Source organism: Oncorhynchus kisutch, linkage group LG17 (assembly GCF_002021735.2).
Source record: "Oncorhynchus kisutch isolate 150728-3 linkage group LG17, Okis_V2, whole genome shotgun sequence".
NCBI lineage: Eukaryota > Metazoa > Chordata > Actinopteri > Salmoniformes > Salmonidae > Oncorhynchus > Oncorhynchus kisutch.
This window is the reverse complement of record NC_034190.2, coordinates 53,724,304-53,750,008: the sequence shown is the minus strand read 5'-3', so window position 1 is coordinate 53,750,008 and position 25,705 is coordinate 53,724,304. Positions and strand designations below refer to the sequence as shown.

Here is a 25,705-nt window from a genome sequence, read left to right as displayed (position 1 = left end):
TTTTGTTTAAGCAGCCTTTATTTGCAGTGTTGGGGAAGCTACAGTCCTCTGAAATGAGTTAACCAAGCTACCAATGATTTCACAATGGAAGAAGTTAAGCTACACTAAAGCTGTCCTTGAGAAAAATATAGTTTACTGAACTAAAGTTACTTTGAAGTAATTCACTACATCCAAACTATGTGAAACCTATCTATGAAATGTCATAGACTACAAATTGCATGAACAGCTCACTCTGGAGTCAGATATTGACAAAATGTGTAATTTAGTCTACTAAATGATGCCGGAAAAAGAAAGGAAATGCCGGAAAAAGAAAGGAAATGCCGGAAAAAGAAAGGAAATGCCGGAAAAAGAAAGGAAATGCCGGAAAAAGAGGAAATGCATGCCTACTTCACCCATATTATATTTTATTTTTGCAAAAAAAGTAGTGTGTAGTTCCAGTAGTTACCCCTGCAGAAAAGAAATGAACTACTGAAAACACTACCAAGATATGAATTTAGTTAAAGATTCAATACACCCATTCTTATTTCAGTATCAAAAAATTAATGGGTAAAAATGAAGTACCCTATTGCGATTGTTTTCTATTAAAATGGTCCAAACAATTAACAAAAATAGCTTCTTGGCAAAGAGCAATTTCTCAAGCAAGTATTTTGCTAGGACTGTCTGGGAGTGGTCTGAGTGGCAGAGATAACCAGCTGTTATTGGCAGAGGTTTGGAACTCTCCCGAGGAAAACTTTGGTTTAGATGTGGGGGGGCATCATTATTATACATATTTTTATCCAGATGGATTAACACTCCAAACAGCCTAACCGACCGCTCGGAGGCATCCGCATGGTCCCAAAGCACACTGTTGCCTTGTTATGAATCACATTCGAATTGTAAAACTGGGGGGACAAAAATGCTATTTCAGAATATGGGGGGGACATGCCCCCCGTCCCCAGTGTAAATTGCACCCCTGCTCATTCTTATTGGTCTAATAACTAAAGGCAGGCCAAAACTCAATCCCACCAAAACAGGCTAAAATTTCAGGTGGTCTTTTCAAAAAGCTTTAACACTAAAAGGGCATTATCATAATTTTCACAATTTCACAGTAGGCAATTATTCCAGCCTCATAGTGTGGAAATATGCAACACAGAAAATCAAGTTTTTGACTTCTGTGGGCCTTTAAACTACCACCAAGTTACTGCAAAAATGTAGTTAAATTAGGCCTAGGCTACTAGTTGAACTTGGATAAATGTAGTCCACTACTCCCAACACGGTGTATTTGTGACCTTTAGGATTTTATGTTGATGTTTATTGCAGTCGATTGCACAGCCACCGTGCATAACTAGACTATATCCTGTTTTGTTTTGCAGGAGCCGAACTTCTATTTTTCTTGGCCTTTCAACTAAAGAAACTGAAGAATATGAGCTCGTGCGTCGTCGTAGGAAATTCGCGCTCAAGCGCAAAGAAGCTGACGATGCTTGCGGAGGTCTTGGCGTTCGCATCCGCGTCTTGCAGTAGTAGGCTGCTTGGACGGTGAGTCTTTCGATCTGCAATCCGTGAATGGATAAACCATACGGTATATGGAATAAACCTGGAACTTCCACCGGGGATTATGAAGTGTATTAACTTCATATCATATGGTGATGTTTCGTGAGAATCCTCTCCTGACTCCTGAATGTCGTTTGAAACTTGCCAAATGGACATCTCATTTAGATTCAACTTGGGCTGCTATGAAGCTTCGATCGGCGTTGCACTCACTGCAAATCATTGACAGTCACAGAAAAATATAAGAAGGGAATTTGCTAATAAGGGATCGTGTCAATCATAGGCTACTCTATTGAATTGTCCTCCACTAATTTACCGCGGAAAATAGATGTCAACGGCGGGCTATCGAAACACCATAGGAATAAGTCTTCACCCATTTGAACACCACCTTAAAAGTGGGAAAAACGAGGGATACGACGAGACGCGGGAGAAAGGATGCAGTCGGGAAAGGGAATGAAGAAGGTCTCAGCAGGTGGAGGAGCGTCGCTCTGCTGTCTGTTGCTCTTGTGGGTCATCTACTCCCATCTCCTGAGAGAGGGTAAGTGCATCTACATGATGCAATGCCACGGTTAGGCTACTCTACTTACTGGAATTTCTAATGCAAGGAGACAGGACAGCTACACATGGATCATTCATTGTCTTGATACTGCTTGATCTCAGTGTATACTTGTTGTTACACAATGTTGTTGTTTTGCTTTGTTTTATTGCTTTTTACATAAAAATGGCCCTCTCTTGGGTTGGTATTCTAGACCAGGGATCATCCACTAGATTCAGCCTCGGGACGATTTTTTTCTTGAGCAGATGGTCTGGGGCTGAACATAATTACAAATAATTTGTAAACTGCAAATTTACCGGAAGAAGCCCCAACAGATATAATATTTGACTAAAACATAATCATTTCAAACCTGGCTTACATTTTAATATAAGATCACACGTCTCTCTATTATTCGTGGTAATACTGTACTTGGAAACAGATTTTCAAAATGTAAACCACTCGGAGCTGATTTCTTGGTGTTTTCACAGTCTTTTATGTTCAACAATGAAAACAAATATTTCATTATAATTATAATTTTCAAAAATAGCTTAGAACACTTGGGAAAATAAAAGCACCCCAGGGCCTGCCGGCAGCCACCAGTTGTCGAGTGTGTTAGGGGATTATTTGTTGTTAGGCTACTCAAAAAATGAATGCTGGAAGCAATGCTCCTGTCATGTATTCTGTGGAAGATCCCTGGCTGTGGAGGATCCCTGGCTGTGATGAAGCCTATTTATTTTACCATTAGCCCAAGTCTATTATTCTTCATCATGTGCCTTATGATTTCATACAGTTTTATATTAATTCCTTGCCATGCAATGACAGTAAGAAGTCTCCCCTGTTGAATTATGTATGCACTAGTAGTGCAATTACACATTCACTCATCCACAGAATGGAAAGTAAAAACACGTTTCCCTCTGCTACATAGGCTACTGCCCTGAACTAAACCAATTTGGAACTCTGTAGTCTTGTCTAACAGTGAAGGACACCAGAGCTTAGAACATGGTTATTCATTTATTACTACCATGCTCATTTTCTTCTCTGGTTCACAAGGCAAATGTCTATGTTTTCCTCAGCTCCTCCTCTCTCAAACCAATGATTGACAAAAGGATGCTTGCTGTCTTTGAGTCTATTACAATAATAATGATATTAACATTATTCATGAATAACCTTGTTATGGAGGTGTAGAAATGAAGCAATAAATGTAGTTTAATTTTTCACAACCCACTCCCATTCAGTAAATAATTGAAGCTACCGAAAAAGCCCCCAGGGTATGTCTAAGGGCTTTGTATAGCATGGGCCTACATAACATCTTCATATGAACTACATAAATTCTTCACAGATCATTTATACACCGCAGTATAAACCCCTGAACTATGGAATACTATGGCCTGCCCTCGGGATACTGATCAAACCTGCACTTTGACCTTCTCTCTGTGTACAGTAGTTTGGTTTTGGGATAAATTACTAGGTTGTTATTTTCCACCAACCCAAGAAAGATTCACAGTCACAAAGATCAGGATGTCCTTTGGCAGACATGTTGATTATCTGGATACATTGTTTAGACTTCTCTTTGTGTCGATCCCAAACCAACCACTTGTCCCTACCCGCTATGGACTTGTGGAGATTTGAGAGGGATAGATATGGTATGATATGGTTGTAGCTTCACCTTACCCTCTGATTGCCTAGATGGAAATTATATCCATATCGCTTACACCTGTCCAGTCCTCTCAAATCTCCACACCTTCATAGGGGTAAGTATAGGGGTCGATTTGATTTGGGCGCTCCTCCAGCATTTGAAGTCTTCTCAAGTTTGCCATCGCTCAAGTCAAATACATGTATACCTCTGCTTCCCTATTGTAGGACGGTGCACATATCTCAATCACACCTGACCATGCACAGATACTCACTCAGTGCTCCTAGGTCCGATCTCCACCTCCCTGGGTGGCCCCTGGTAGCCCAACAAAGAGAGGTCTTGGGGCAGGGGCGGTCGTGAATCCTGCCATGACTGGCTGCATCGCCTCCCCTCCATAGCGGCACCATCTGTCACAGCGACAGGAAATCAAAGTACAGTAGCCTGGCCTTCTCATGCCATTGGGCCCCGGCCCCACACAGATGGATGGCCTGTCAAGCTCCTCTCCATGCTCGCCAGTTTATTCAACGCTAAATTTGGAAATGTCTGGATTTCCCTCACCAGAGCCAATTCCACCAGTTGTTCAGTGGACCAGCAGCCCCCCCTCCCTCTTCGCTTTGTCAACCTCACCACCTTTGTTGTGTATATGGGTCAGAAGAGAGAGAGATGTTCTCCGAGATTTTTTGAGGTGGAGGTGTGTGTTTCTTAGACTGTATCTGCATCAAATATGTTGATGATGGAAAGGTAAGTTTGTCACTTTAGCCAGTGGCGGATTTAGGTATAGGTGACATGTGCAGCCGCCCAGGGCGACATTGTGCCGGGGGCGGCACTGGGCACCCGCACAATTTTTCGGGGACTGGTGACATTTGCACAGCGGTTTTCTATCGCTCATCGGCACGTCACGTCAATGATATCATGTCACCGTGTGGGACTGTGGGTCAATTAACCCTGTCGGAGTGGGCGCCCTGATACTTTGTGAGCCAGACAGGCTACTGCCTGGGAAGGTCTCCCACTCAGAAGTACGAGATGGGGAGGTGGGCGGGGGTTGACCTCAGGTCTCCCCACTGGATGCCTGAGGTAGGGGTAGTGGGGGAGTCTATCAAATAGCGCACCTCTAACTTTGTACAGTACTAATGCAATTAGTAAAATCAGTCACACTACGAAATGCTACCAAATAAACCACAATTCATTCATGAAACTGTGGATATATAGTTTCACAGACATATTGTTGCATTTTTTTCTGGTTTGTGCAAAATCATTAAGAAAAACATAAAACCAGTCTGCACATCACCAAAGTGAATTGGTTTAGTCTTGATGCTTGGTTGACAGTTTTGGGGGGGGATGGGTAATGTAATGATGTTCTAGTGCCAAATCAACACAAATGTGTTTCTATTTGTCTTCGTTATTTCTTTTTGATATTTACGGGTCTTATTTTTGTATATATTTTTATATTTATATAGTTTTAAATGTTATGATTATTTATTTGTGTTGTTCTAAATGTCTGAATAAAAATGAGTTTTTTGTTTGTTTGTTGGCGTGGGGGCTGAAGGGGGGGTTCGCCCAGGGAGCCATACGCCATACAAGCTAGAACCGCCACTGACTTTAGCTGTGGGGTTACAACAGCATGTTGTGCTTTAGCCTACTAAGTCCATTGTATTTGTCCATTTGAAGCTCAGTGGAGAAGGCTTTGTGAATTTGATAGGAAAGATTTCAGTCTCCTCCAGAAGTTCTGTTCAGTGGTTCAAATTACAGGGGGGACGGTTTTGCTCCATAAATTGTGAGTAAACCACTACTCCTGTTTTGATAGGTAATGAAGTCATAAAACTATGGGGATGTTTATGGAAAAATGAAAAGGGTTTTTACTGCAAAATCAATGTTGCTGCACGCCAAGGCCCATATTTCACAGGTCCCTGAATATCATCAGCTGTTTGCCTTCCTCTGGGTTGAAGCGATGAGTTATTTTGTCTGTGGTGGAACGCATTTGGAGGTTAAAATTGTTGATGTCAGGGAGAATGTGGGTGAAACGTTATTGTCCTCGTCTGTTTCCTGTCATCAGCCCCAGTCTTTTTGATCGACTCTATTCTATGAAAGGACCTCCCTCCTGCATTTTAAAGGTATAGTTTACCCAAATTACAAAAAAGCACAAAAATGCCTCCTTCCTAAAGAAAAGTATGACCCAGGAGAGATTTAAATCCACAATCTGGGCTTGGATTACTTTTATGTTAAAAGCATTGATGACCAAAAACCAAAGACAATGATTGGCCCCTACATACTGTTGAGTATTATGGGTAGGTTAGGAGCTTACTCTTATTTTTATTCACAAATCATCCCAAAGTCATTTGGAAATCAAGTGACTCGGCTTCACGGTCCTCTTTGAAGTGGGGGTATGTATACAGTGGGGCAGCTGGTTGTGGGTGTGTGCTTTCGATTGCTGAATCACATGATCTCAACGTACAAGGTATGAGACCAAGATGTTGTCACACATGCAGATGAAGTTACATAGTGGTAGTTTGAACTGCAGCTAGCCATGTCATCATGACTAAAAGATGTGCATTAATATGTTGTAGCGCTCCTCTGGCCTACTTGTTTATACCAGGAACTCATAGTGGATGACAGTAGGTTGAACAGTACAGTCACAGACACACACACACGGTCACAAGCACGCGGTCACACACACACTCACATACACACACCAGCTGGTGTACTTTAAAATATGTGTTAATCTACTGTAGGGAATACAGTAATTATATGTATTGTCAAATTTGCATGTTTATTTTCTTAGAATGCACGCATACATTTTCTAATGCTATCAGGTATTTATTTTATATTTTGTGTTAAAATAAAGAAAGTGTGCCTAATTTGCACAAATACACTGGGTGTATTTGTATATTTACATAAAGAGGTGGAAAGGGATAGACGTACCTGAACTCACCTGCTCTGTCTACCCTACCTGAACTCACCTGCTCCGTCTACCCTACCTGAACTCACCTGCTCTGTCTAGACCTACCTGAACTCACCTGCTCTGTCTACCCTACCTGAACTCACCTGCTCTGTCTAGACCTACCTGAACTCACCTGCTCTGTCTAGACCTACCTGAACTCACCTGCTCTGTCTACCCTACCTTCTCTGTCTACCCTACCTGAACTCACCTGCTCTGTCTAGACCTACCTGAACTCACCTGCTCTGTCTACCCTACCTGCACTCACCTGCTCTGTCTACCCTACCTGAACTCACCTGCTCTGTCTACCCTACCTGCACTCACCTGCTCTGTCTACCCTACCTGAACTCACCTGCTCTGTCTACCCTACCTGCACTCACCTGCTCTGTCTACCCTACTTGCACTGTCTACCCTACATGCACTCATCTGCTCTGTCTACCCTACCTGCACTCACCTGCTCTGTCTACCCTACCTGCACTCACCTGCTCTGTCTACCTTACCTGCACTCACCTGCTCTGTCTACCCTACTTGAACTCAGCTGCTCTGTCTAGACCTACCTGAATTCACTTGCTCTGTCCAGGCCTACCTGAACTTACCTGCTCTGTCTACACTACCTGAACTCACCTGCGCTGTCTAGACTTCCTCAATAATTACTGTTATTGTCATGTTCTGTTGCATAATTCAAGAAGTGTGTCAATAGCAGGATACCGTTGGATTAAAAAATCAACACGCTTGGCTATAGATTACACCTATCCAAACATACTTCACATTGTTTGCGAGATCAAACATGATCACTAGAATCCGAGTGTTCATTTTTTAAAGTTGCTTTCATTTCAGCGCATATAATTTGTAAACATTTCAACTGTAGCAAATTAAATCCCAGACCAAGCTTTAGCATTCTTATAAATGCAACGGAAAGACAATGTGTTCCATTGAACCCATTTCAGCCATTACCGGGGTGTATTTGTCAGGTCATTACAAACTTTTCCGTGGTCGTAAGGTTAACGGGGGGGAAAAACAGGCACAAACAAGAGTAGGAAAGAGTCGCAGGAGTAAAATGAAAGCGATCAATCAAGCGAGATTAAAGTGACAAGTGGATTCTGCACCCCTCAAACACAGGAAATAAATAGCCGAAGGAGACAGATCCTCAGGTGGGCGGGGCATGTGCATTGTTATTCAAATACTGAGCTATATTATATGCAAAAAACATTTTGGAGAAATGATTTTATACTAACACAGTTGCTCAAAGAAAGAGATTTTGTTGAACAAGTTATCTTTTTTTTCTCAAAAAGGTTGGGATCATAATTGATTACGGATCATCCTGAATGAGTCATGAATAATGATGAGTGAGAAAGTTACAGAAGGGTCAATGATCAAACCCTCAAGACATGCTAACCTCACGTTATTGTAATGGTGAGAGGTTAGCATGTCTTGGGGGTATGATCTTTGACCCTCCGTATCTTTCTCACTCATCGTTATTCGCGATTCATTCCAAAGTATTCACAATCATGGTAGCATCCACATTAATCTAGAAGTGTGTAGAAACAGATCTATTCTTATTTACAGTAAAATTGACTCCAAAATAACACAATACATGATTTAACCATTAAATTCTATTGGGCACAAAATAATCAGAAACACAACCAAAACTAACTGCAAATACATCCAGTACATTTGTAGAGTCACAGGCATGATGTAGTTATTGCATGCTAGGAACATGGGAACAAATACTAAATTGACTACTTTATTTATAAGAATCTTTAGGGGTGTCAATAATTTTGACCTCTACCTTTTTGAGAGAAAACAATGATTACTTAAACCAAATCTCTTTCTCTGAGCAATTGTATTAGTATAAAATAACTTAATTTCCCATTTTTGGGCGGCATACAATATAGCTAAGTATTTAAATGTTTTATTTTCTACAGTCATAATTGCTCATCTTTATCAAGGGTGTCAATAATTTCGGACCCCCACTGTATATACAGTATATCATACACAAACACACAAGCAGTGCAGAGTCAAAATAACACTGCTCACTATACAATCGCTTTGCGGTTTGTGTGTGCATACTTTTGTCTGTGTGTGTGTGTGTGTGTGTGTGTGTGTATGTGTGTATTTATCCATGCATCACTGTATGTCAGTGTGTGTGTGTGTGTTTGTGGGTTTGTGTGTGAGTGTGTGCGTGTATGTGTGTATTTATCCATGCATCACTGTATGTCAGTGTGTGTGTGTGTGTGTGTGTATGTGTGTATTTATCCATGCATCACTGTATGTCAGTGTGTGTGTGTGTGTGTGTGTGTGTGGGTTTGTGTGTTAGTGTGTGTGTGTATGTGTGTATTTATCCATGCATCACTGTATGTCAGTGTGTGTGTGGGTTTGTGTGGATCCATGCATCTCTTTTTCTGTGTGTGTGTGTGTGTGTGTGTGTGTGTGTGTGTGTGTGTGTGTGTGTGTGTGTGTGTGTGTCAGTGAAGGTCATTTGTGCCAGCGCCTGTACAGATGTAGGATCTTAATTTGAGCTGGTTTTCTACTGCAAGAAAATAATCCTGCAGCAACATGAAATGTAAATTATTATGTGAATTATCATTTTTTGTTGGGGTTGATACATTTTTTAGGGAGAATCAAGGCTTACGTTTTAAAGTGGGAATTAAAAACTATAGAAGCCTTTAAAAAAATTATCAACAAAAGTGTAATCAAATTAAGATCCTACATATGTAGGTGTCATGTGTGATGGAAACCAGAGCGTGGGCGACCCCCCCCCCCCCCCTGCCTCCATACCTCACTCTGTGCCCCCACAGTATGTGCATTTCATCATCTGAAATAGAGACGAGGCCATGCGCCTTCACATCACCAAGTGACAGAAACCCCCTGTCATTTGAATGAACTCCTGCTTGGCGTGATGGAATGGGCTGCAGTGGCTTAGGGCACATTAAGAAGCCTGTAATGCTCCGTACTGTCTCCATCTCTCTCTCCCTCCTCTCCCTCCTCTCCCTCCCTATCCTCTAGGCTTATTGCACATGGTCCCATTTATCTGGTAGCTGTTGAAACACGAGGACCAGAGCCCTGTGTATGTCCAGCATATTAGTACAGAACAATTAGTGCTTTTTGAGGTCGGTTTGATTATTTTATTACTTAACTTTAATCAAATATTTGTTTTATTTGATGACTTTATTATTTCATTCCAAGTCATCATCTCATCTCTATAGAGCTGCTGCCCTATGCTGTCTGACAAAATCACAATTTTTGTAGTTCTTCAAAGTAAATATGGTATACTTTTATGACTGCAGAATGCCAACTATCAATCACTTAGATCATGTATTTTCAGGTAGCGATACCTTACCTCTGCACGCGAAGTAGGCACGCGCACAATGGATTATGGTCATTGTAGTTAATTACCACGTTTTCTACACTAAGCTATGTCGAATATTGGCTATGATTTATCTCTACAAAAACTGTGCATCCAGCTCACAAAAGAAAGAAAAAAACTACATGGAACTAAAATAATTGAACTGACATCAGTCAATTAGTTGTTTAAAAACCTAAAAATAACCGAAATGTTGGTTAATCGCTCAGCACTAATATCTGATGGCACAGCCATTAACTCCCCAGAGTGTGGGGGAGGGACAGGGATGTGCTGGATGTGGGGGTGGTTGTTGTGTGTGTGTGTGTGTGTGTGTGTGTGTGTGTGTGTGTGTGTGTGTGTGTGTGTGTGTGTGTGTGTGTGTGTGTGTGTGTGTGTGTGTGTGTGTGTGTGTGTGTGTGTGTGTGTGTGTGTGTGTGTGAGTAAGCCTGTGTGTGTATTTTTGTGAATGCGTGCCTGTGTGTCAGTGTATGAAATTAAATTACACATAGCCTGTGCGAATCCTCACTTGAATCTGATTGTGTTGTAATGCTCCTATCTAAATTCAGTGGTTGACTGGTAGAGATAAGTGTGGAGCGCGTTATGAGGGATGGAAGTGGAAGGCTACTGCTTTAAGTGGCCATGGGAGTGAATGGATTGGGAGATAGGATCTTAAGGGAACCACCTGGGTCCTCATCAGTCTTCATCAGACTGATAATAACTATAGTACTACCAGGTAGAAGCAGAATACACTGCAAGAGATGACTTACTCTCTGGGCTTTGTGGATGTTTCCTCCCAAACCTAAACAACAGCAGTTGAAAACGGACTATAATTGTAGAAGGCCGTGCAGGGATCTTTCCTAGTATGTACCATAATTGACTTTAACAAGGCAGCTTGATGTTCAAAATCTTCTGCTACATTTGCATTGTTCACTAATCGTTGTATCGGACGTTCAGCAGGGAAGGCTGTACAGGAGAGTCTGTCTGACTCAGCTGTGTGTGAGGTTATTGACCAGATACCAACAGTGTTGTTCCTGTTGGAATTGCATTGTGGGGGATGAGGTGAAATATAGTGCCTCAAGCCAGGAAGTAGAGATACAATTTCACCTTCGTGGAGCAACCTTGTTCATCTTAGTATTTATTTTCTGTGAAATATGTAAAGAACCACCTATGATCTAAAGTTGATTGAGCCGGCCTGGAATTCCAGATGAGCAGGAGACTATTCCATTGATTCCAATGCGCCAGGCAAGCTCAATCAAGTGCAGCTGAAGTATTGGAATGAAAGCAAATACTATCTGAATCCAGGTCTGGATGAGAGCTTCTGCTGAATGATTGTAATGTCAAGTAGACCACTTCTGAAATGGCCCCTTATTCCCTGTATAGTGCAGACTCTGGTCAAAAGTAGTGCACTACACAATAGGGTGCCATTTGAGACTCTCACCTTGTTGTCTCTGCAGGCCAGTTGGCGGTGGGCACGTGTGAGATCGTGACGCTCAACAGAGACAGCAGCGTGCCCAGGCGGACCATCGACCGCCAGACTGCCCGCTGTGCCTGCAGGAGAGGCCAGATCGCTGGCACCACGCGAGCCAGGCCTGCCTGCGTTGACGGTGAGTGTGAACAACCGTAGTTTACTTAAGCTGTCTCTAGGGTGGAAAAATTCAGGTAACGTCCCCAGATTTACCAATAATCCTGGTTGGAGGAGTCTAGGAATTCCTGCTTATTCCCTCCTAATTGTAGGAATCTTCCAGTTGGTATTTCTGGAAATGTGGGGAATTTTTGCAAGCCTAGCAGTTATCTCTCTATGATCATCTTCATGCAACCTAGAGGTCAACCACACGACAACCGCACGGTCAACCACACAACAGGCCGTATCTGGCATAACGTGTGCCTGTCTGGTACCACGCTGTCTTTGTAATACTGTCTCTTCAGACAGCTCCACATAACGCTCCAGCAACGCTGCTTAACTAAAAGAGAACTATGATTACAGCGGCAGCAAATGGATTATTACTGGCTGCCCATCGCAGCTCTCGCTGACGTTAATAGCCAGTCCATTAAATACAGACCGGTTGTGCACTGGCTGCCACTATGGAGAACGGGAACGCTTTCTGTCGTCACAGAGATGTAGTGAAGACTAGTTGATTGGTGTCGAGACGGGGTTGGGGAACTTTGCCTGTAAAATGTTTTTTTCAGGATGTGGTTGGTATGGTGTTGGAAATATAGACGATTTGGAGATGATGAAACGCTGGCATATTTTACGGTTATATGGGGTCCGTTCTGCAGACGAATTTGTGTCAGTTTCTCTTTCTATATATTTCTACAACACACTCTCTCTCTCTCTCCATTTCTCCTATACAATCCAGACCAGTCTCTCTCTCTCCTGCTCTCTCTCTCTCTCTCTCTCCTATACAATCCATACCAGTCTCTCTCTCCTGCCCCCTCCTTCCCTCCCCACTCTCTCTCTCCCCGCTCTCTCTCCCCGCTCTCTCTCTCTCTCTCTCTCTCTCTCTCTCTCTCTCTCTCTCTCTCTCAGTGGTCCTGGCTGGCAGGATCTGCTAGGGGACAGATGGCCACATGAGCTCTTAAGGCAGGAACAGTTGCAGGAGAGAGCTGGCCCATAGGACCTTCAGAAGCTGATAACCCTGGGCCAGCATCCAGCCTGTCTGGGGGTTGGGGGGGCCGTGAAAACAGAGAGAATGACAGGAAGGCCACCCAGGTGTCAGTCACAGCTCTCCACTCTGTAGTGCCCTATGGGCCGTGTTCTGTAGGGCACAGCGTTCTGAAACGTTTTGCAACTGGAAAAGAAAATGAATGTTTCCTATTTAGACGAGTTCAGGTAGTGCCTACCCGTTTCACTGTGTTTCAAAACGTTTTCTCCCTTATTGGACACAACCCAGCTGTTTCAGTCTGTCTTTTAGCCAGGCTGTGCTTTAGTGCTCTGTTGGTCTCTCCGCACAAATCAGCCAACTTTGCAAATTCAGCTTTATTTCTTTAGCCCCTCAGCAATTGGGTTTAGCTGTTACATGATATACTCACAACTATGTTTACGAATGACTGATCAATCTATGCTTTGTTACGGCTGATGGCGCTGACGATCCAATTCGCAGAGGGAAATTGCAGTGTCAGGGGCAGGATAGCTAGACTTTTGCAGCTGTTGAAGGAATCACGGAGGAATTGAAAGGGAATTTTTTGTGCACGTGCATACATAGTCCCATGGAAAGACAGACCTATACAGGGCTGCCATATCCGACTCGAAGGAACAACATGAACAAGCAATTATTGAAAACCTCAACAAGGGGTTATCCTTTAGCGTCACAATGTGACAATAGGAGGGACACAAACTCCTTTACTCTCATTGTGGACATTTGCCACTGCAGCCCCTCTGTCTCTCACTCTCTTTCAATTCGCCCCCCAACCACCGTAAACCCTGAGGGACCAGAAAGGGACGACAGCTCATGCCAGGTCCTGAGAGGACCGATAACCTTTGAGGGAGCTTGAACACACACACACACACACACACACACACACACTGTGAGGAACAATCAGTGTTGATCAGCGTCAACAAAGCCTAATGCTAATTCAATGTCGTCCGGACAGATTATATAGAGAACACAAAAGAGTGACCGTCATTATGGTGACACCATCTAGTGTCTAGACAGATGACTTTCAAAGAATCTAATCAAGAGCCACTGATTGTGAAGAAGCTATTTCTCTCTCTCTCACATTCGCTCCCTCGCTCTCTCTCTCCCTCTCTCTATCTCCCTCCCTCCCTCCCTCTCTCTCTCCCTCTCTCTCGCCTTCTCTCTATCTCCCTCCCTCCCTCCCTCCCTCCCTCTCTCTCTCCCTCTCTCTCGCCTTCTCTCTATCTCCCTCCCTCCCTCCCTCTCTCTCTCCCTCTCTCTCGCCTTCTCTCTATCTCCCTCCCTCCCTTCCTCTCTCTCTCCCTCTCTCTCGCCTTCTCTCTATCTCCCTCCCTCCCTCCCTCTCTCTCTCCCTCTCTCTCGCCTTCTCTCTATCTCCCTCCCTTCCTCTCTCTCTCCCTCTCTCTCGCCTTCTCATCTCCCTCCCTCTCTCTCCCTCCCTCCCTCCCTCCCTCCCTCCCCCTCGCTCTCAAAATGTAAATCAATTCAATTCAATGCCAAAGCAAGTGAAGTAGATAATAAACTAAAGTGAAACAAACAATTCAAAAAGAACAGTAAATATTACACTCACAAAAGTTCCCAAAGAATAAAGACATTTCAAATGTCATATTATGTGCAAATAGTTAAAGTACAAAAGCAAAAATAAATCTCTCTCTCAATTCAATAAACTTAATTGACATGGCAAGTTAGATGACTTAATTGTCTAAGTACAAATATAACAACGACCTGTGTGTGGCTTTGTTATTAACGTTAAACAGCAATAGTCATGAGAATAATAATAAGTAGAATGAATTTTAATAGGCTTTTATAGATACAAATTCTTTGCAATGAATGATCATTTTGGGAAATAAATATTATCCTACGTTTGAATATCTGTCTCAGTGTAAAAGGAAATGCATCTCTGTCTCCACATCTCCCCGGGAGTAGAGTGAGCACAAAGTGGGCAGCCAGGTTGGCTGGTGACGACCGGTCTCTATGGCCAGGCTGTGCTCCCTGAGTCTGTACATAGTCAGTGTTTTCTATCAGTCACAGTGGTCACCGTGTGCTGTCTGTTTAGAGCCAAATAGGATTGAAGTTTATTTAGATTTTTTTTGTGGTGTCTTTTCAATCAGCCTCTTCTCTTGTTTCATCTCTTGACATTGTAGGGCTGTGTGATGAAATGTTTTGGGGTCGCTTGTTCTTAGATGGATGTCAAATTGTATGGCTATTTTTTTTTTTGAATAGGGAAGGGAGTATTGGTCCAATTCTGCTCTACATACGTTATTTTGATTTTGTTGGGACAAACATCGATTTGTTGTTTGTCCCATTTGGTAAATTCATTATTGGAATATTTTGAGCCAGATCCTAATTAGATTTTCAATTTTAATGAGACTCGAAATTAAGCTCAGGTGCATCCTGTTCCCATTGATCCTCCTTGAGATGTTTCTACAACTTGATTGGAGTCCACTTGTGGTAAATTCAATTGATTTGACATGATTTGGAAAGGCACACAACTGTCTATATAAGGTCCCACAGTTGACACTCCATGTCAGAGCAAAAACCAAGCCATGAGGTTGAAAGGAATTATCCATTGAGATCCGAGACAGGATTATGTCGAGGCACAGATCTGGGGAAGGGTACCAAACCATTTATGCAACATTTAAGATCCCCAAGAAAACAGTGACCTCCATCATTCTTAAATGGAAGAAGTTTAGAACCACCAAGACTCTTCCCAGAGCTGGCCGCCTGGCCAAACTGAGCAATCGGGGGAGAAGGGCCTTGTTCAGGGAGGAACCAAGAACCCGATGGTCACTCTGAGTTCCTCTATGGAGATGGGAGATTCTTCCAGAAGGACAACCATTTCTGCAGCATCCTACCAATCAGGCCATTATGGTATAATGACCAGACGTAAGCCACTCATCGGTAAACGCATATGACAGCCCACTTGGAGTTTGCCAAAAGGCACCTAAAGACTCTCAGACCATGAGAAACAAGATTCTATCGTCTGATGAAATCAAGATTGAACTCTTTGGCCTGAATGCCAAGCATTACGTCTGGAGGAAACCTGGCATCATCCCTACGGTGAAGCATGGTGGTGGTAGCATCATGCTGGGGGGATGTTTTTCAGCGGCAGGGACTGGGAGACTAGTCAGGATCGAGCGAAAGATGAACTGCACAAAGTACAGAGAGATCCTTGATGAAAACCTGCTCAGGACCTCAGATTGGAAGGAAGGTTCACCTTCCAACAGGACAACGACCCTAAGCACACAGCTAAGACAACGCAGGAGTGGCTTGGGGACAAGTCTCTGAATGTCCTTGAGTGGCCCAGTCAGAGCCCTGACTTGAACCCGATCAAACATCTCTGAGAGACCTGAAAATAGATGTGCAGCGACGCTCCCCTTCCAACCTGACAGAGCTTGAGAGGATCTGCAGAGAATAATGGAACAAACTCTCCAAATACAGGTGTGCCAAGCTTGTAGTGTCATACCCAAGAAGACTCAAGGCTCAAATCGCTGCCACAGGTGCTTCAACAAAGTACTGAGTAAAGGGTCTGAATACTTCAACTTTTTTATTTGTTATAAATTTGCCAAAAAATGTAAACTGTTTTTGCTTTTCATTATGAGGTATTGTGTGTAGATTGATGAGGAAAATGTAAAACATTTTAGAATAAGGCTGTAGCTTAACAAAATGTGGAAAAAGTCAAGGGCTCTGAAAATGTTCAGAATGCACTGGGCACATCTATCTATCTCTCACTCTCTTTCTCTCTCTCTTTGAAGACCATTTTGGTATGACTTGTCATTGGTTGTTGAAACATAGTCCGTGACAAAGCACTAGCATCTACCGATTAGCATAGTGAGCTAATATACAGTGAACTGTATATCTGTATAGCACGTTTGACAGTGTCACTACCCATCAAGCCATTTGTGTTCAGATGCACTTGAAATAAAGTGTGACTTTAAAAGGTTGATGACAGTAGCTAATTCAACCTAGGTTCTTACTCTCCCCCCCCCCCCCCCTTCTCTCTTTCTCTTCCCTTCTCTTTGTCCCCTCAGCGCGCATCGTGAGGGGCAGACAGTGGTGTGAGATGGCACCCTGCTTGGAGGGGGAGGTGTGTGGCCTCCTCTTCAACCGCTCTGGCTGGACCTGTACCAAAGGCAGTGGCCGTATCAAGACAGTCACGGTAAGATGTAGCCTCACAGAGTCATGTATGGAGTCATATTGAAACATACAACTGCCATTAGCTTTGGAACAGGGATGGAGAGAGGGGGCATTTATAAGCTTTTTAAATTGTGCTGTCAACATCCTTTGTAAATGTCTAGTAAGTATGATACACCAAGTGAGAGAGTTCGTGTGTGTGCCTGCCTGCCTGCCTGCCTGCCTGCTTGCCTGCCTGATTGCATGCCTGTGTACATGGAGAGATCCAGTGCTGTCCTCATTGTCAGGTACGTAGGGTGAAAGGTCATCCAGTGACTGCATCATGTCCGCTAGGTTTCAGTGTGTGTATTATTGTCTGTCTGGGAGGTGCAAGCAGCTGCTACACATTTCACTCTCATCGCTACATCATCTGGGTTTGACAGTTTGATGTTTGTCATTGGCTGAAAATGCAGATTATACATACAGTATGTTTTGTCCATTAGCTGTTGAAGGACCCGATTTGTGAATGTAATATTATTGTGTATTGATGATGATGCCTTGGATGAAGAGCAGAGCCACTGACTGACAGACCACAATACGGAGGAAGAATGCTCAAGATGGATGCAAATGAGAAATACACGTAACAAGGGCTGAACAGACTAGGATGAAGAGAGAGAGAGGGACGAGAGAACTAGGCAGAGAGCAGGAGTGACACAGGCTACAGTTGGGCGTGCATCCAAGCAAAGTGTGTGTGTGTGTGGCAGGTGGGCGTGTCGGCTGTCACATACACTCCCCCCTGCACCTGCAACCCTTTCTAAATGTAGCCATTGGACAAGTTATTATTGGACAATCTCTTTGTGCGTATTGTATAATATTTGAGGACACTAATTAGAATAATGCTAACTATACATTTGTTGTTTTATTTTAGACTTTTATTATTACTGTAAGTAGTGTTATTTAATTTAAGGGAGAATATAAGAATAGATGCTGGTGGAAATGTGTTTTGGGATGTCGTAAGGGGTAGAGGAAGTTGCAGTCATGCATTTTGGATGAAATTGCTAGCACTCTACAAACGAAACAGCACACACAGGAAGACCCAATGGGTCATAGAGACTTGCATCACATTTAGCACATTTTTGTTCTTCTGCCAACCGTTCCCTCTGCCTCATGTTGTTAGCCAGCACTAAATGCTTGTCGACACTAAGGACCCATTTCCTGGAACCTGAACTAATAAGCACTCTCAATGAAGATTATCCATTGAGATTGTTTTTTCGTAAAGCCAGTAGACTTCCTTCGGGTCCAGGAAACTAGCCATATTTTGACACGCCTATGCATTAAAAAGTGTTGTTGTTGAATCTTGGAGTTTGATTAATCTGATTAATCTGACCAACTAAAATACGTCGAACCATTTCGTAAAACATGGTTTAATGGCGGTGACTACGTAAACCAGCATGCCTCGTTTCTTAATGCCCAAAGTTGCTTTGATATCCCCTGCTCAGAATTGGAGCAGACAGACTTCAGATGAGCTCAAAGGCAAAAGCCCCTGGATTTCCCTTTGGATTTCATACAGGCTGTTGTTGATACTCTAGTACGTTGATTGTAAATGTATTGATTTCCTTTCCAGTTGTATACGGAGTAACTAATCATTATCTGTAAATATATGCTTGAATCAGCACACGGAGAGGAGAGGAATAGTGTGTGGAAACAGGAAAGAGAAATAGAAGTAGAAGTATGGATAGATGGAAGAAACAAATGTAGAAAGAAAGATTACAAAGAATGAAAGAATGACTGTTGAAATCATTTCAATATGATTCCGCTATTGTTCCCTCTTCTCATTGACATTACAATGGCCTTTTAAGTTTTGGCTCCATTTTAAGAGCCAGTGCTGTGGATTTCATGACTTCATCCACAGTAACTGATGTGTCCCTGGGCACAGCCCCCTGTAAGAATAAATAAAGTGACTTCTCTGGTGCTGCCACACTCTATAAATTCATACATTTGTTCCTTTTCTTTTCTCCTCGGCGTATGTTTACCCCTCTTGTTCCTGTCAGAGACCCTCTCTGAACACACTCTTTTCCCTTGTCACTTAAAGCACTTTCAGTCCGTTTCCCATTTCAACTTCTGTCATTGCCTACTCTTTGAACTGTCATTTTTGTTTTAATCAGCTCCGTTTTCCTCTGCAGACTGTCTGCTGTAAAAGTAGCAGACCTGGGATATATTGTGTACTGTTGAGGCGTAACATCTAGGTAGAATGTCTATGGATGCTCTCGAAAATGGGGTTTGTTCATTTCTATCTGCAATGGTCTGGATTGTGTTGAGTAGGAAAGGATTGCTCACCTCGAACTGGACAAAGTCAGACTTGAAGGTCCAAATCCCTGTCATTCGCATGAAGAAGAGATGCCGATAGAAGGGACGTAATCATTTGTCGGCGAGTGAGTAACCTGCCTCTACCATCCGACTTATTGGCCAACGTGCAATCAATGAGCTGTATGCCGCCATAAGCAAACAAGAAAATGCTCATCCAGAGGCGGTGCTCCAAGTGGCCAGGGACTTTAATGCAGGGAAACTTAAATCCCTTAAATCCCTTCTGCCAGCATGTCACATGTGCAACCAGAGGGGAAAAAAACTCTAGACCACCTTTACTTCTACTACACCAGATCCGACGCTCGGCGGTTGTGGCTGGGCCTGCAAACTATTACAGACTACAAAGGGAAGCCCAGCCGCGAGCTGCCCAGTGGCACGAGCCTTCCAGACAAGCTAAATTCCTTAGGCGCGCTTTGAGGCAAGCAACACTGAAGCATGCATATGAGAGTGCCAGCTATTCCGGACGACTGTTTGATCACGCTCTCCATAGCCGATGTGTGTAAAACCTTTAAACAGGTCAACATTCACAAGGCTGCAGGGCCAGACGGATTACCAGGATGTGTACTCCAAGCATGCGAGGACCAACTGGCAAGTGTCTTCACTGACATTTTCAAACTCCTTGTCCGAGTGTGTAATACCTACATGTTTCAAACAGACCACCATAGTCCCTGTGCCCAAGAACACCAAGGTAACCTGCCTAAATGACTACTGACCCGTAGCACTCACGTCTGTAGCCAGGAAGAGCTTTGAAAGGCTGGTCTTGGCTCACATCAACACCATCATCCCAGGAACCCTAGACCCACTCAAATTCGCATACCGCCCCAACAGATCAATAGATGACACAATCTCTATTGCACTCCACACGGCCCTTTCCCACCTGGACAAAATGAACACCTATGTGTGAATGCTATTCATTGATTAAAGCTCAGCGTTCAACACCATAGTGCCCTCAAAGCTCATCAATAAACTAAGGACCCTGGGACTAAACACCTTCTTCTGCAACTGGATCCTGGACTTCCTGAAGGGCCGCCCCCAGGTGGTAAGGGTAGGCAACAACACATCTGTCACGCTGATTCTCAACATGGGGGCCCCTCAGGCGTGCGTGCTTAGTCCCCTCCTGTACTCCCTGTTCACCCATGACTGCATCGCCATGCACAACTCCAACACCATCATTAAATTTGCTGACGACACAACGATGAGACAGCCTATAGGGAGGACATCAGAGACCTGGCAGTGTGGTGCCTGGACAACAACCTCTCCCTCAACGTGACCAAGACAAAGGAGATGTGGCATGGGTCCTTAGATCCTCAAAAGGTTTTACAGCTGCACCATCGACTGGTTGCATCACCGCCTGGTATGACTGCTCGGCCTCCGACCGCCAGGCGCTACAGAGGGTATGGCATTCGGCCAAGTACATCACTGGGTCCAAGCTTCCTGCCATGCAGGACCTCTATATCAGGCAGTGTCCGAGGAAGGCCCTAAAAATTGGCAAAGACCCCAGCCACCATAGTCATAGACTGTTCTCTCTGTTACTGCATGGCAAGTGGTACCGGAGCGCCAAGTCTTGGACCAAAAAACATATTATCAAATGACTAGACAGACTATTTGCATTAACCCCCCCCCCCCCTCTTTTACACTGCTGCTACTCGCTGTTTATTATCGATGCATAGTCACTTTACCCCTATCTACATGTACATATTACCTCAATTAACTTGACTAACCTGTACCCCCGCACATTGACTCGGTACCGGTACCCCCTGTATATAGCCTCGTTATTGTTATTTTATTGTTAATCTTTTATTGTTACTCTTTTATTTTTTTACTTCAGTTTATTTAGTCAATATTTCCTGAACCCCTTTTTTTTTTTTTACTGCGTTGATGGTTAAGGGCTCGTTAGAAAACATTTCACGGTTGTATTCGGCGCATGTGACAAATAAAATTTGATTTGACTACACATCATTTAGTCACAGTTGGTACCCCCAATAGTATGTCCAGTGGCATGATCATTCTAAGTTATGACGATACATATTCAGTCTCCATTGCTATCAGTGGTGTGAAGTACTTAAATAGAAAATACTTTGAAGTACTACTTAAGTCATTTTTTTGTGTATCTTTACTTTACACCCCTTTACTATTTATATTTTTACAACTTTTACTTCGCTACATTCCTAAAGAAAATAAGGTTATTTTTACTCCATACATTTTCCCTGACACCCATACGTACTCGTTACATTTTGAATGCTTAGCAGGACAGGAAAATGGTCAAATTCACACACCTATCAAGAGAACATCCGTGGTCATCTCTACTGTCTCTGATCTGCCGGACTCAGTAAACACAAATGCTTTATTTGTGAATGGCGTCTGAGTGTTGGAGTGTGCCCCTGGCTATCCATAAGTTAAAAACAAGAAAATTGTGCCATCTGGTTTGCTTAATATAAGGAATTTGTAACGAATTATACTTTTACTTTTGATACTTAAGTATATTTAAAACCAAATACTTTTAATCAAGTAGTATTTTACTGGGTGACTTTTACTTGTGTCATTTTCTATTAACGTATCTTTACTTTTACTCAACTGAGAATTTTTTTACAACACTGATCGCTATGCATACACTCCCCTATGTATTTATTTGGACAGTGAAGCTAAAACGTTTAATTGATATATTCCAGCATTTTGGATGTGAGATCAAATGTGCGTGCGGGCGTGCGTTTTCCACGACTTGGTCTGATAGCATGCTCTCTGGCATGTTGTGTATTTGGGGGCTGAATAATAGTAGCTGTACTGGCTGTTAGTTGCTCAGAGCTGGATGAGTCTTTAAATGAATAATCCAACCTGCTGAAGGCCACCCTGGGACGCTAGCACATCACTGTGCAGTGCAGTCCACTTTTGATGCGGGAGGAGGGGGGGTTGGTGAAGGAATAGGGTTTTTTAGTCATCGCTGTGATGGCAAAGTGCCTGCAGTGTCTACAATGGCTGGGGGAACTGTGAGGGTGAGAATGGTGTCCTCGTCTGAACTACCGCTAGTGTTAATCAGTGGCGATTTTAGCATGTACTGTACATCTTGGTGGGACAAACTGAACCAAAAAATGTATGCATGCCAGCAAAGCCACGACACAACACTAACAACACTATAACGGTGACAAACGGTGCCCATAAACTGTTAGGGCCTACATAAAGCTGTTCCAACAGCAAGGATTTATTTTCAGCACCTTGGAGTGAATCCTTACCGCTGCTACACCTGGAAATCAGCAGAGCCTTGTCTGGCAGCATAATAGATCATTCAGCCTCATTTACTGCCATTTAAAAATAAAACATAGCTGATATGGCTGACATGCTGAAATAAATATGGTTTCTACTGACTCCTTGTGGATTTGTGGAACTCGATAAGAATAATGCCGAATGCCGACATGAATTATGACTTTTTGTACCATACACAAACATTATTTTGTTTTATGTTCAATAAATACATAATGTTTGTTTGTTGTGTCATTAACACTTAGCTGTAAGTATAAGCAAGTGCACGCAAACGATCTGCACGAGGTAGGCCTGTTCATTCAGCACTTTCAAAATGGACACCGACAGAAATTCAGATAGATGTTAGTTCAGATAAGGGCTCAACATCTTGCGGAATTTAACTTTACTCTTCTTTAAGTCACCACACACCGAGTGAGCGGGAGAGAGAGAGAGAGAGAGAGAGAGAGATGTTAGCCTACAATTTCAAGTATTTTATTAGGTGTATGTGGTCTAAAAACTAAGGAATATACAATCACGAGGATCCACTTTTATAGACAATATACAAACACAAACAAAATAACCCTCACAATATCAACTGGAATTACATGGTTCTATTACTGTACTTTTTGTTTATAAATAATAATAATTGGAATGGGAAGAGACTGTCACTGGCAAACATGGTTACAGACCCAACAACATTATATAGTATCCCTCTGAACTGACGAGCGCCTCCAGACTGACGGGCGGCCCTGGCGCCTCCGGTCCGACGGGCGTCTCCGGACTGACGGGCGGTTTTGGCGCCCCCGGACTGACGGGCGGCTCTGGCGCCTCCGAACTGACAGGTGGCTCTGGCGCCTCCCGACTGACAGGCGGCTCTGGCAGCTCCGGACTGACAGGCGGCTCTGGCGCCTCTGGATTGACGGGCGGATCTGGCAGCTCCGGACTGACGGGCGGCTCTGGCACCTCCGGACTGACGGGCGGCTCCTGCGCCTCTGGACTGATGGCCGCCTCCGGACTGACGGGCGGCTCTGGCGCCTCCGGACTGACGGGTGGCTCTGGCAGCTCCGGACTGACGGACGGCTCTGGCAGCTCCGGACAGACAGGCAGCTCCGGACTGACGAACGGCTCTGGCAGCTCCGGACAGACAGGCAGCTCTGGCGCCTCTGGACTGACGGGCGCCTCCGGACTGACGGGCGGCTCTGGCAGCTCCGGACTGAAGGGCGGCTCTGGCAGCTCCGGACAGACAGGCAGCTCTGGCGCCTCTGGACTGACGGGCGCCTCCGGACTGACGGGCGGCTCTGGCAGCTACGGACAGAAGGGCGGCTCTGGCAGCTCCGGACAGACGGGCGGCTCTGGCAGCTCCAGACAGACGGGCGGCTCTGGCAGCTCCAGACAGGAGGGCGGCTCTGGCAGCACCGGACATGAGGGCGGCTTCTTCCTTTGCCGAGGCGCCGGATGCACTGGTCCGTGGAGGCGCACTGGAGGTCTCGAGCAACGAGCCTGCACAACCCGTCCTGGCTGGATACCCCCTGTAGCCTGGCAAGTGCGGAGAGTTGGAACAGGCCCCACTGGGCTGTGCTGGCGAACCGGGGACACCGTGCGTAGGGCTGGTGCCGTATAACCCGGGCCGAGGAGACGCACCGGAGACCAGATGCGCTGAGCCGGCTTCATCCCTCCTGGCTCGATGTCCACTCTAGCCCGGCCGATTCGAGGAGCTGCGATGTAGCGCACCGGGCTTCACCGCATAACACAGTACCTGCCCGGTCACTCTCTCGCCACGGCAAGCACGGGTAGTTGGCTCAGGTCTCCTACCTGACTTCGCCAATCTCCCCATGCCCCCAAAGCAAATTTCTGGGGCTGCCTCTCGTGCACGTTACCTCGATCCAATTCCTCGTAGTGTCGCCGCTCCGCTCTAGCTGCCTCCAGCTCCTCTTTCGGACGGCGATACTCTCCCGGCTGTGCCCAGGGTCCCTTGCCGTCCAATATTTCCTCCCATGTCCAGGAGTCCATTACACGCTGCTTGCTCCTTTGGTAGTGGGTAGTTCTGTAATGGCTGTCGTGGGTTGAAGAAGGTGAGGACCAAGGTGCAGCGTGGTACATGTTCATCTTTTATTATGAATTGAACACTGAATGGAAAAACAACAAAAGAGAATGAACAAAACCCGAAACAGTTCTGTCTGGTACAGTATACAAAAACAGAAAACAACTACCCACAAACACAGGTGGGAACAGGCTACCTAAGTATGGTTCTCAATCAGAGACAACGATTGACAGCTGCCTCTGATTGGGAACCATACCAGGCCAAACACATAGAAATACAACACACAGAACAAAACATAGAATGCCCACCCCAACTCACGCCCTGACCAAACCAAAATAGAGACATAAAAAAGGAACTAAGGTCAAGACGTGACAATAGTATCCCCTCCTCATGGTTACAGACCCAACAACATTATATAGTATCCCCTCCTCATGGTTACAGACCCAACAACATTATATAGTATCCCTTCCTCATGGTTACGGACCCAACAACATTATATAGTTGTCATGCCCTGACCTGAGTATTCTTTGTTTTCTTTATTGTTTTGGTTAGGTCAGGGTGTGACATGGGTGATGTATGTGTTTTTGTACTGTCTAGGGGTTTTGTAGGTTTATGGGGTTGTTTATCATCTAGGTGTTTATATATGTCTATGGTTGCCTAGATTGGTTCTCAATTAGAGGCAGGTGTTTATCGTTGTCTCTGATTGGGAACCATATTTAGGCAGCCATCTTCTTTGGGTATTTCGTGGGTTATTGTCTATGTTATGTTGCATGTTAGCACAGTATTTAAATAGCAGTCACGTTCGTCTTATCATTTTGTTGTTTTTGTTTAAGTGTTCTTCGTGTTCTTCCTTCAATAAATAAGAATGTATTCACACCACGATGCGCTTTGGTCCCCTCCATACGACGATCGTGACAATAGTATCCCTCCTCATGGTTACAGACCCAACAACATTATATAGTATCCCTCCTCATGGTTACAGACCCAACAACATTATATAGTATCCCCTCCTCATGGTTACAGACCCAACAACATTATATAGTATCCCTCCTCATGGTTACAGACCCAACAACATTATATAGTATCCCTCCTCATGGTTACATACCCAACAACATTATATAGTATCCCTCCTCATGGTTACAGACCCAACAACATTATATAGTATCCCTTCCTCGTGTGGAAAAGCACGAGCTAAATTATAATACACAAAGTAAGCAAAACCAATTAAACGCATCATTCCAACATTGCCTAAAATGATAAATAAGAACCTAATGAGATATATACCTATATAAGATATATATATATATATATATAGTAGTATATATATATATATATATATATATA

General features: G+C 44.0%; 1 protein-coding gene across 2 annotated transcripts in view; it reads left to right on the top strand.

Moving 5' to 3' along the window:
* The first annotated feature begins 1,413 nt into the window (after positions 1-1,413).
* tafa5l (TAFA chemokine like family member 5, like) overlaps positions 1,414-25,705 on the top strand; it is a 40,353-nt gene continuing 16,061 nt past the window's right edge. For both annotated transcript variants that reach the window (XM_031794081.1, XM_020507179.2), the window contains exons 1-3: positions 1,414-2,065; positions 11,428-11,577; positions 16,641-16,768. In XM_031794081.1, the coding sequence (XP_031649941.1) occupies positions 1,963-2,065; positions 11,428-11,577; positions 16,641-16,768 (381 nt within the window). In that variant the 5' untranslated portion in view covers positions 1,414-1,962. The remainder of the gene's footprint in view (positions 2,066-11,427; positions 11,578-16,640; positions 16,769-25,705) is intronic.